Genomic DNA, 12,413 nt, shown 5'->3' with positions numbered 1-12,413 from the left:
ATATGGATGTAAATGCTATATTACAAATAAATAAAGATTAATGTAACACAACACAACAACACAATGTCTTGTAACACAACACAACAAATTGTACCGATTTATTTAGGAATATAACGAATAGAAAAAATAATGAAAATTATTTTAAAAAGTGAAAAGCCCCCATTGTCTTCCTACTGATAAGCCTCACGTTTTCTTTCAGCAAAAAAAAAAATATATATTTTTTTTAAATTATTTGCTAATTTTATAAACATAAACATTGAGGAAGGTTTAATAACAAACATTTAAGCTCGGAGCCAAAAAAAATTATACAATTTGTGCATTTCGATTTTTTTATTCGTATTTTATTATTTGAATATCAGACGTTTTAACCGGCTCTTTAATTACCAATTATTAGTTTGTTACGACAAAAGAAGATTTACAGAGGAGGGAATGTAAACTGTGTAGAAGGACAGAAGTAGAGAAAAGGTGAAAAAAAAAAAGAAAAGAAAAAAAAATGTAGCATCGAAATCAATATCCTGAAAATTCATGTCCGCTTCTGCGCCTGCGCGGCTCGGACAGGAAGTTCCCGCAGCCTTTCGACCAGCTGATAGATCAACAACCGAAGAGCCGGATCGCCGATAGACAGCGGCCTACGGTTCAGCCCAGGACAGCGCGGAGGCCCGGACAGGTAACGTCTCCGTCTTACAACGCGAGCTGTTTGCGAGTCAGATGGGTTTTGCGGCGTTTGGGAAGCGGCGGTCATTCCAGCGCTGCGGGCCGCCGTTGTTGGGCCGGATCAGATCAGGCTGGTGGTCAGAGCCGCGTCCGTTCCTCATCGCACTAAACACGCCTGTTTATTACTCTTATCGACTGGAGCGGGTTACAGGCTCAGCGGATAAGCCGTGTAATTGATCTCTGATCTGGGTATGGATATAGTGGCAGGTCCAGCCTGGAGCCCGACGGTGAAACCCCACCGCTGCCCTGATGAGACTTAATGAGGTCTCACTGCAGAACTCCAGGTTCGCCCTCCTGTCGAGTTCAGTCCACTCTGCCCTCTGAACTCAGTGTTTGTTTTGAAAGCTGATAGCAGTGAAGGGAAACCCAGCCCTCGTGGAGCTCTGTTCCCTGTTCCACCCCTGATGATGGCCCTGGATGTGGTCATAGTTCGTGGACACTTGTTTATCTGTAATCCGGGGTATTGATATGGAGTTTGTCCCCCCTTTTGCTGCAGTAACGTCGTCCACTGTCCTGGAAAGGCTTCACTCTACATGCTTAAAAAGATGGTTCTTCAAAGGTTCTTTGCATGATGAAATGGTTTTTCAGATTGATGGGAAATGTGGTGTATATGGCACCAAAAAGGGTTCTGCTATTATTACAAGCTGGGCATCATGACAATAGCAGAACCATTTTGGTGCTAACTAGAACCATTTTCAAAAGGTTCTATGTAGAACCATATACAACACATTCTCTATCAATCTGAAGAACCATTTCTCCATGCAAAGAACCCTTTAATCATGCAAATGATTATTTGGATGTTCATGGTTCTTTATAGAGCCACTGTCTTTACGAAAGAACCTTTGAGGAACCATCATTTTTAATAGTGTACTATTGTTATGGTAAACACTTTAAGCGTGCAGATGACTCTTTAAGTGTTCATGGTTCTATATAGTACTGTTGCCTTTACTAAAGAACACATTCTCCACCAATCTAGAGAACCATTTCCCCATGCAAAGAACTATTTAGACATGCAAATGATTCTTTAATGTTTATGGTTCTATATAGAACAACTGAATTTACTCAAAACCTTTGAAGAACCATCTTTTTAAGGGTGTACTATTGTTACAATATCAAGCTTGTAACACAAGAAGAACCCTGTTTGGTGCTGACTAGGACCATTTCCAAAAAGGTTCCATACAGAACCATATACAACACATTCTCCATCAATCTGAAGAACAGTTTCACCATGCAGAGAACCATTTAAGCATGCAAAAGGTTCTTTGAGTGTTCATGGTTCTATATAGAACCATTGCCTTTACTAAAGAACCCTTGAAGAACCATCTTTTTAAAGAGTGTGCTGTTGTTTTGATAACTTGTAACAATAGAAGAACTTTTTGGTGCTAACTAGAACCATTTCCAAAAGGTTCTATTTAGAACCATATACAACACATTCTCTATCAATCTGAAGAACCATTTGTCCATGCCAAGAGCCCTTTAAGCATGCGTATGGTTCTTTAAGTGTTCATGGTTCTATATAGTACTGTTGCCTTTACTAAAGAACCATCTTTTTAAATGGTGTACTATTGTTACAGTATCAAGCTTGAAACAATAGAAGAACCCTGTTTGGTGCTGACTAGGACCATTTCCAAAAAGGTTCCGTATAGAACCATATACCATACGTTTGTCATCAATCTGATGAACGATTTAATTATATAGAGAACCCCTTACGCATGCAAATGGTTCTTTTAATGTTAATGGTTCTATATAGAACCATTGTTTTACTAAAAAAAACTTTGAAGAACCATTTTTGTAAAGAGTGTACTATTGTTACAATAACTTGTACCAATAAAAGAACCCTTTTTGGCACTATATAGAACCATAGGTTCTGTATAGAACCATCTACAAGACATTCTTCATCAATCTGAAGAACTATGTCACCAAAGAACCCTTTAAGAATGCACATGGTTCTTTTAGTGGTCATTGTCCTATATAGAACCATTGTCTTTACTAAAGAACCTTTGATGAACCATCTTTTTTAATAGTGTACTATTGTTATGATGGCACGAAACAATAGAAGAACCTGTTTGGTGCTGTATAGAACCATTTTCAAAAAAGGTTCTATATAGAACCATCTACAAAACATTCTCAGTCACTCTGAAAAACCATTTCGCCATGCAAAGAAGTATTGATGTATGCAAATTTGAGTGTTCTTGTTCTATACGGGACCAATGCCTTCATTAAAGAACCATCGTTTTTAGGAGTGTATATATTGGAACATTGCTGCTATTATTTGATTGCGTTCAGCAACAAGCGCGTTAGTGAGGTCAGGTACTGATGTTCTGGCACCCCAAAGGTACTGGATGGAGCTCTACCACTCCAGAGAACACGGTTCCACTGCTCCACAGCCCAGTGCTGGGGGGCTTTATACCCTCTAGCTGATGCTTGGCATTGGGCATGGTGACCTTGTGCGACTGTCCAAAAGTATGGTCAGTGCTTCTCTATGGAGATTGTACAAGCTTTGTTTGCAGTGAGTGCTGGGCTGTCTGGTCACAGTTGATGCCTGTTTTGATTGCCACATTTCCACAGACAAAAAGCACGAATGGAGGCGGTCAGCGCTGTTGTTTTCTCTGTGGTATTCACGGTCTGCAGTGATGACCAGCCTGCAGTCATGTTCACAGACATATTTAGATCTGATGGTTTAAAAAAAAAAAATGGTGTGAAGAGGATGTTGAGCAACGTGTTCTTAAATAGTGACCAGTGGGGAGATTTCCTCTCCCGTCTTCCTTTCAGCCGCTGCGAGGCCTTCTGCAGTGCTGAGTGAGCAGAGTGCGTCCTAATGCAGCGGTCAGTCACGTTTCTTCTTCACTGTACCCGGATTGGGTTAAAAGGCTTTTGTAATATGGACCATATTTGTGCTCGTTCACAGTGGTGGTGATAGGAACCAGACGTCTGAAGCGCTTCACCCCTCTAAAGGCCACAGGAAGCTGTTATATGAAGTGTTTATGAACGTGCTCACTGAGATCTGCATAGCCCTCTTTGACCCTGTTCTTCGGTGGTCAGTACCACCACAGAGCAGGTACTATTTGGGTGGTGGGTCATTCTCAGCACTGCAGTAACACTGACATGGTGGTGGTGTGTTAGTGTGTGTTGTGCTGGTCTGAGTGGATCAGACACAGCAGTGCAGCAGTGTCACTGCTGGACTGAGAACCATAAATATCCAGCTAGCAGCGTCCTGTGACCACTGATGAAGGACTAGAGGATGACCAACACAAACTGCAGCAGATGAGCTCTCGTCTCTGACTTTACATCTACAAGGTGGACCGAAAGGAAGGAGTGTCTAATAGAGTGGACAGTGAGTGGACACAGTGTTTAAGAACTCCAGCAGCACTGCTGTGTCTGATCCACTCGTACCAGCACAACACACACTAACACACCACCACCACGTCAGTGTTACTGCAGTGCTGAGAATAATCCACCACCCATATAATACCTGCTCTGTGAGGGTCCATGGGGGTCCTGACCACTGAAGAACAGGGTAAAAGGGGGCTAACAAAGTATGCAGAGAAACAGATGGACTACAGTCTGTAACTGTAGAACTACAAAGTGCTCTTATGGTCAGTAGAGCTGATAAAATGGACAGTGAGCGTAGAAACAAGGAGGTGGTTTTAACGTCATGGCTAATCGGTGTAGAAGTGTGTAGTAAAACTTTGCTGGTTGGTTCTGGTCATTTAAGGGGTTAAGCAAGTCTGTTTGAGATCACTTGACCGCTCCACATGGTTTGAGGTAGCAGTTAGCACAATGCTAAAGGATGAAGCATTGGCTTCCATTACCTGTTAGCAACATTAGCCTCGTAGCTTCAGTGCAGGACTTACGAAGCAAAGTTCAGATACCAAACATGTCTTGACAAATCAATATATGATGAAATGGTTCTTCAGACTGATGAAGAATGTGTTCTATATGGTTCTATATAGCACCAAAAAGGGTTCTTTTATTGTTACAACCTATAATAACAATAGTACACTCTTCACAAAGATGGTTCTTCAAAGTTTTTTTTTAGTAAAGACAGTGGTTCTATATAGAACCATTAACATTAAAAGAACCAGCTGCGTGCTTAAATGGTTCTCTACATGGTGAAATGGGTCATCAGATTGACGACAAAAGTATTTAATGTGGTTCTATATGGAACCTTTCTGGAAATGGTCCCTCCAAAAAGATGGTTCTTTAGTAAAGATAACAGTTCTATATAGAACCACGAACACTTAAAGAACCATTCGCATGCTTAAAGGGTTCTTTTCATGGAGAAATGGTTCTTCAGACTGATGGTGAATGTGTTGTATGTGGTTTTATGTAGAACCTTTTTGAATATGGTTCTATATAGCACCAAAAAGGGTTCTTTTATTGTTACAACTTATAGTAACAATAGTACACTATTTAAAAAGATGGTTCTTCAAAGGTTTTTTAGTAAAGGCAATTGTTCTATATAGAACCATTAACATTAAAAGAACCAGTTGCATGCTTAAATGGTTCTCTACATGGTGAAATGGTTCATCAGATTGCTGACAAACGTATTGTACGTGGTTCTATATGGACCCTTTCTGGAAATGGTCCTAGTCAGCACCAAACAGGGTTCTTCTATTGTTTTAAGCTTGATATTGTAACAGTAGAACACCCTTTAAAAAGATGGTTCCAAAGTAAAGACAGTAGTTCTATATAGAACCATGAACACTTAAAGAACCATTTGCATGCTTAAAGGGTTCTTTGCATGGAGAAATCGTTCTTCAGATTGATGGAGAATGTGTTGTATATGGTTCTATATAGAAGCTTTTGGAAATGGTTCTAGTCAGCACCAAACAGGGTTCTTCTATTGTTGAATATTGTAACAATAGTACACCCTTAAAAAGATGGTTCTTCTGGTTAGCACCAAAAAAAGTTCTTTTAGGTTTTTTAGTAAGGACAATAGTTCTATATAGAACCATGAACAACCAAAGAACCATTTGCGTGCTTTAAGGGTTCTTTGCATGGTGACACAGATCTTCAGATTGATGGAGAATGTGTTGTATGTGGTTCTATGTAGAACCTTTTGGAAACTTTCCACCCAGCTGCTGTCACTAACTCCTCTACCCTCCTTTCTCTCTCTTGTGATTGGTTCAGAGTTCAGAAGTGACCAGAGTAGGAGATCCACAGACTTCGTCCAGTGTTTGGGTCGCTGTGGTCAGAGACGCCGCCTCGGAGGACCCCAACCCCACGCCCCCCCACTACCCTTCCTTCAATATGAGCTCCCGTGCGAGTGGCAGGGCCAATGGGAGCCTGCCTCAGACCAAAATCTGCCAGTTCAAGCTGGTGCTGCTGGGTGACATGGCGGTGGGCAAGTCCAGCCTGGTCCTGCGCTTCGTCAAGGGCCAGTTCGACGAGTTTCAGGAGACCACCATCGGAGGTGAGGAGCAGAGGCAGAAAATGGAAAACTAACGTTGTTAGAAACGTATTGACAATATATAGACCACACTTAAAAAAGATGGTTCTTCAAGGGTTCTTTAGTAAAGAAAATGGTTCTGTATAGAACCACGAACATTCAAAGAACCCTTTGCATGATTAAAGGGTTCTTTGCATTGTGAAATGGTTCTTCAGATTGATGGAGAATGTGCTGTTATACAGAACCTTTCTGAAAATTGTATCAAGCCTGACGTCGTAACAATAGCAGAACCCTTTTTGGTACTATATAGAACCCTTTTCACAAAGGTTCTATAGAGACGATCTACAGCACATTCTCCATAAATCTCATATCAAATATCTGTGAAAAATTACATTATGTATTATTGGTAATTTTAAGTATATATGTATTTCAGCATGTAGACGTTCCTCGATTTGTTCATTTCTTTATGTATTTGATAATTATTATTTTTTATATTTCCTTTTCCTTTGTCTTTGAAGTGTATTTATTTCTTATTTATTTTACCCATATTTGTATTTACTTTCACTTCTATTTATTTATTGTATTATTTATTATTTATTAGTTTCTGTATTTGAAGAGTTTCATTCCCAAGTGATGTAAATCCCAAATTTTGGAAGTTTTTGAAAACAGTATCAGCTGATCAACAATGGAGGGCACAGTTTTATTTCTCCAAGGAAATGCAAAGCAGGTTTATTCACAAAGAGACGGTGGGGCTTATCTGTGATTATATCAGTGTGTGGTTTATAATCTCTAACTATCAGTTCCTCTTTTTTTCTCTCTCTCTCCCTCTCTCTCTCTCTTTGTCTGTCTGTTTCTTTGTCTCTCTCTCTCTTCTCTCTCTCTCTCTCTCTCTCGCTCTCTCTCTCTCCCTCTCTCTGTCTGTCTCTTTCTCTGTCTCTCTCTCTCTTTGTCTCTGTCTCTCTCTCTCTCTCTCTCCCTCTGTCTGTCTCTTTCTCTGTCTCTCTCTCTCTCTCTCTCTCTCTCTCTTCTCTCTCTCTCTCTCTCTCTCCCTCTCTCTGTCTGTCTCTTTCTCTGTCTCTCTCTCTCTTTGTCTCTGTCTCTCTCTCTCTGTCTCTCTGTCTCTCTCTCTCTCTAGCTGCCTTCTTGGCTCAGTCTGTTTGCCTGGACGACACCACGGTGAAGTTTGAGATTTGGGACACGGCCGGGCAGGAACGTTACCACAGCCTCGCGCCGATGTACTACCGTGGAGCGCAGGCGGCCATCGTAGTGTTCGACATAACGAAGCCGGTAGGCATCATTTTCTAGGGCACTGTTCTTGTCGATGTATCGAGTAGTAGTGTAAAAAGTGGTGTAAGGCTGTGTATGACTTTTACACTTTCTTGTGTGTGTGTGCGTATATATATATATATATATATATATATATATATATATATATATATGCTTATCTCCTCATTTCCTGATCCCGCTGTAGGAGACGTTTGAGCGAGCGAAAGCCTGGGTGAAGGAGCTGCAGAGGCAGGCGAGTCCCAACATCGTCATTGCTCTGGCGGGGAACAAGGCTGACCTTGCTGACAAGAGACTGGTGGAGTACGAGGTGTGTTTCCAAACTATTCTCTCTGCATCCTGGGACCTTTTTCTCGTTTCGCTTGGCGTTCCTGGAACCATGGTTAACTCGTTTTACCAGAGCGGCTAACAACTTTCACTGTGCTGTTGGAGTTTTAAACTGTCTGTCCACTCACTGTCCACTCTATTAGACACTCCTACCTTGTCGGTCCACCTTGTAGATGTAAAGTCAGAGATGATAGCTCATCTGCTGCTGCACAGTTTGTGTTGGTCATCCTCTAGTCCTTCATCAGTGGTCACAGGATGCTGTTGGCTGGATATTTTTGGTTGGTGGACTATTCTCAGTCCAGCAGTGACACTGTTGAGGTCCATGGGGGTCCTGACCACTGAAGAACAGGGTAAAAGGGGGCTAACAAAGTATGCAGAGAAACAGATGGACTACAGTCTGTAACTGTAGAACTACAAAGTGCACCTATATATTAAGTGGAGCTGATAAAATGGACAATGAGCATAGAAACAAGGAGGTGGTCATAATGTTATGCTTGATCAGTGCACATGTAATATTACAGCTAAGGACAAATTTGCTCACATTTATTGAGAGCATTTATAATCACACCCTTTCATTTGACTAATGCAGCTGTGGCTTTTGGTAATGATAAACATATCATATGTTATATTTTGATGAATTCGGCTACACTGGGGAACAAAAATAATACCAGAAGCTTTCGTTTGGATGAAGTCATTCAAATTTATAGATTTGAAATGTATTGTAAAAAAAACCTTTGACTAACCAGATGGATCTGGTGGTTGGTTCAGCTGTATTTTGATACAGTGTAGTAAGAAAGCAATGTTGGCTAACTTCAGGCTGCTGTTACAGGAGGCTCAGACGTATGCTGAAGACACAGGCCTGCTGTTCATGGAGACCTCTGCCAAGACCGCCATGAACGTCAACGAGTTATTCCTGGCCATTGGTGAGCATTTAAGCTATTCTTTCTGTGCCCAAAACACTGCTAGTGGCTAATAATAAGGTGCAATACCATTTCTTATTTTACCCCTACTCCTTGTTTTCGAATGTCATCTTGCCCCTTGGGACTGAGTTACAAAGGGTAGTGGTTGAAGTCTTCCTCTCTGAAATGAGACCCTCAAATAAAAGAGCATTACTTCATTAACAGCTACCAGCGCTGCTCTGTAGGCGACCCTGCCAGTCTGCAGTGACAGCAGAGGAGGGTAAAGTTCAGCTCCTCACTGCTGGGCTTTAGTTACATTTAGGGCATCATATGCCTTCAAAGAGGGGGGCAATTATTTATTATCACCCACCCCTAATTCTTCAGTGATATGAAGCTGAAGTCAGATATTCACCAGATTCTTGTTCGAATTTTCCTGTTCCACCTTAAATGGTGCAGCAGTTACATTCTGGCACTTCAGGCATCAGAACTGCTGGACTGTTTAAGGTGGAACGGGAAATTTATCTAGCTAGCTATCGAGACACCAGCATCCTGTTACTGATTTTTTTTTTATTTTTTTATGCTTGTTATGAAGAAAAGGACCATAGTACATTGAAATGACATTTAAAGTAAGATAAAACAATGGTCATCGTAATTTTTATCGAAGAAAATTCTCACATTTGTGGGTTTCTTTGGACGCTTGTTCGGCCGTCTTGCCTAGTTTTCTTTTTTTTCTCATAACACTGTTTGGAGTCTCTGAAAAACCTCTGTTTGGAAGGCCATGTAGCCCTAACACTTCACCATGTAACCCAAGCACTTCTGCAGTGCTGAGAATGATCCGCCACCCAAATAGTACCTGCTCTGTGAGGGTCCATGGGGGTCCTGACCACTGAAGAACAGGGTAAAAGGGGGCTAACAAAGTATGCAGAGAAACAGATGGACTACAGTCTGTAACTGTAGAACTACAAAGTGCACCTATATAGTAAGTGGAGCTGATAAAATGGACGATGAGCGTAGAAACAAGGAGGTGGTCATAACGTTATGCCTGATTGGTGTAACTGTATCATTCTGTTTGTTCTTGTTGTCATGGTGATGTTTCTTTGATTGTTTTTTACGTGCTGCCTTCCTGGCCAGGGCTCACTTGTTGGTATAGTGGGTGTAGTGTAGTGGGTAACACCTCTGCCTTCTATGCTGTAGACTGGGGTTCAATCCCCACCTGGGTAAGCACCCTACACTACACCAATAAGAGTCCTTGGGCAAGACTCCCAACACTACCTTCACCTACCTGTGTAAAATGATCAAATTGTAAGTCGCTCTGGATAAGAGCTTCTGATAAATGCTGTAAATGTCACTTGTAAAGGAGATTTTTAATCTCAGTGTGATTAATAAAAAAAGGGAAATAGAATTGAAAATTATTATTATGCTCCTGTTGTTAACAGTTACTGTTATTTACTCCTTGCAGCGAAGAAGATGCCAAAAACAGACACCCAGAACCCCACGCACGCCGCCCGACACCGGGGGGTCAACCTGCAGGACCCCGACGCCCAGTCCGCCCGAAGCTGCTGTGGGAACTAACCGCCCGTCTACACCCCGTCATCTACATCGACAACAAGGGAGTCCCCCAACGCCCTGTCCTCCCCAACCCCATGCCCACCCCCACCCTCCACCCTTTCACCTCCAAAGACTGGCATGGAGAGAAGAGAGCGAAAGAGAGAGAGAGCGAGAGAGCAGGAAGGAAAAGTGTTGGGATCCCTCACTGATGCCAGAAAGAGAGGTCAGATGCGAAGTGAAGGATCGTTTGTACTGTATGTAATGTTTAGCACTTAATCGTGGACGTCTGTTTTTGTTTGTTTGTTTCTTTTGTTTTGGTCAAATCTTTGTCAACATTCATTCTCGATTATGCAAGCAGTGTAGTGTCAACTTCGGGGCGGCAGAGCAATGAGGAGAACAAGAGAGACTGAGGAGGTGCTCGAGAAGGAAGGCGAGATCGAAGAACAAGGAGGCGAGCTATTCTTTCCCCACCCAGTCTTCCCTTTTTTCGCCCCGGGGAGGTCCCTCTGACGTCCCTCTGACGTCCCTCTGACGTCCAGAAGATGGTCACAAGCCTAGAAACCGTATTCTAACTCTCACTCTGGCTCTTTAGCACTGAGATGAATCCAACGTCCCAACCCGGCCTGTCAATCATACAATAGGAAAGCTCCTGATCTATGGAATAACCTTTAGATCCTGCCTGGCCCAACCGTCAGGACCCCCACCTGGGCACTGTTCTCCTGCACGCAGGTCATACGGCTTTCATTTCCTGTACATCCGCCAAGGCTTGACCGACAAGAAACGTCTTCCTGGCCCCTTCCTTCTACTGGAATGCTCTCCAGCCAACCGTGCCCACATATGTCTAATAGTCGCTGTTGGGAGGGAAAAAATAAACGCTGTTCTGCGATGGTTCTTCTTCGTTGTGGTCGACTCATGGAAAACTAGAAACAATCAACCAACCCATCCGTTATGTAGTAGAGCTAATTAACGTAAAGAAATGCTTCTTAACCGTTTTACTTACTGTGTGAGATGATGCAGAGTCATGCTCCTTGGCTTCTCTGAATGCAGAGGTTGCACAGAAGCAGCGTCTAAAAAAAAATTAAAAAGCACCCACAATCATTCGCTTTTTATGCCGATTGGTAAACGTGGCGAGGGAAGTTTTCGCCCGCCTTAAAAGTCGCAAAGTCCCAGAAAGGTTGGAAAAAAACAGAAGTGCCTACTCTCCGTTTTTTCCGTGTTCTTTGTTTTGGGCTCACTTGGGGCGCGTTCCGGGTTTTGCGGATTGCCTCTACGTTCCCAATCCAGTCTGTTAGGGCCTCGAGCCAGTCCATGCTTTCGTTCCAGCCGAGTACCTGAACCAGGTAGTCAACCATTGTGTGTTTTACATGTTCTGGAATAGAAGAAAACTGTGGATTGATCGGGGATAATCCAATGTAATCTCCTTCTGCTGAATCTGTAGCGAATAATTTAGTGGGCCTCATTCGTCAATATCTTCGTAAGTCTTTTTTTCGTAAATTTGTTCTTGAGAAAGGTCTTGAGAGAAAGTCTACGTCAGATTCGTAAAGCGCACAATTGTTCGCACCTTTGAGCTCTTGAGTGCGTGTAGATTCTGTTCTTGCATAAAAACTAATCCCAAATGAGAGAACATTGTCAGAATCTACGTAAAAGTGGGTTTTAAGAAGAAATTTCTTCGTAACAATGGTCGGTGAATGAGGCCCATTGTCCTGCAGCATCTGCCCAGTGACGTTAGGTACGTTCCGAGTCCAGTTTTCTGTTCTTGTACTGAGTACAGGCTTAAAATGATCCTCTGTGGTAACCGACTGCTACAGATGCAGCAGACAGAGGTCGGAAAACGCTGGAATATTCCCGCAACGACTCGACTGGGATCCTAAAGCATAGTGTTTCCGAGACCTTGGCCTGAAACGTATTAATAACCTGCAACACGTTCTTATGAGTGGAAGAGAGAAGTCCTTCATAGTGTCTTGTTTTTCAGGATGCAGTTTGTTGTCGATAATTTTATGTGTAAAAAAAGAAATGAATTCTATCGTTTTATTTAAAATTGGTTTTAGTTAGTAAATTTAAGGGTTGCCAATACAATTTTATGGTCATTTAAGGAATGTTGATGATGATGATGATGCATCGCATAAATTGAAGTCATTTGTCACGTCTCTTTCAATCCAGTTTATTTTGTGGGATAGATTTGATCTCCTGTTAACACTTCTGTGAACTGAAAAGTCAAATAAAGCTGTGCTATTCTGCTATGAATGGAA

At 42.1% G+C, this 12,413-nt stretch overlaps 1 protein-coding gene across 2 annotated transcripts; it reads left to right on the top strand.

Moving 5' to 3' along the window:
• The first annotated feature begins 492 nt into the window (after positions 1-492).
• rab5b (RAB5B, member RAS oncogene family) lies at positions 493-12,413 on the top strand. 2 transcript variants are annotated; one of them, XM_036571804.1, is made up of 6 exons: positions 493-667; positions 5,855-6,130; positions 7,242-7,393; positions 7,578-7,700; positions 8,547-8,640; positions 10,076-12,413. In XM_036571804.1, the coding sequence occupies exons 2-6, from the start codon at positions 5,968-5,970 to the stop codon at positions 10,186-10,188; spliced, it is 645 nt and encodes a 214-aa protein (XP_036427697.1). In that variant the 5' UTR covers positions 493-667; positions 5,855-5,967; the 3' UTR covers positions 10,189-12,413. The 2 variants fall into 2 exon arrangements, with proteins under 2 accessions (XP_036427697.1, XP_036427689.1); XM_036571796.1 differs by having other exon boundaries at positions 506-667; positions 5,848-6,130.

This window comes from Colossoma macropomum, unplaced genomic scaffold (genome assembly GCF_904425465.1).
Source record: "Colossoma macropomum unplaced genomic scaffold, Colossoma_macropomum, whole genome shotgun sequence".
In the NCBI taxonomy this organism is placed as follows: Eukaryota; Metazoa; Chordata; class Actinopteri; order Characiformes; family Serrasalmidae; genus Colossoma; species Colossoma macropomum.
This window is presented reverse-complemented; position numbering and strand designations above follow the sequence as displayed.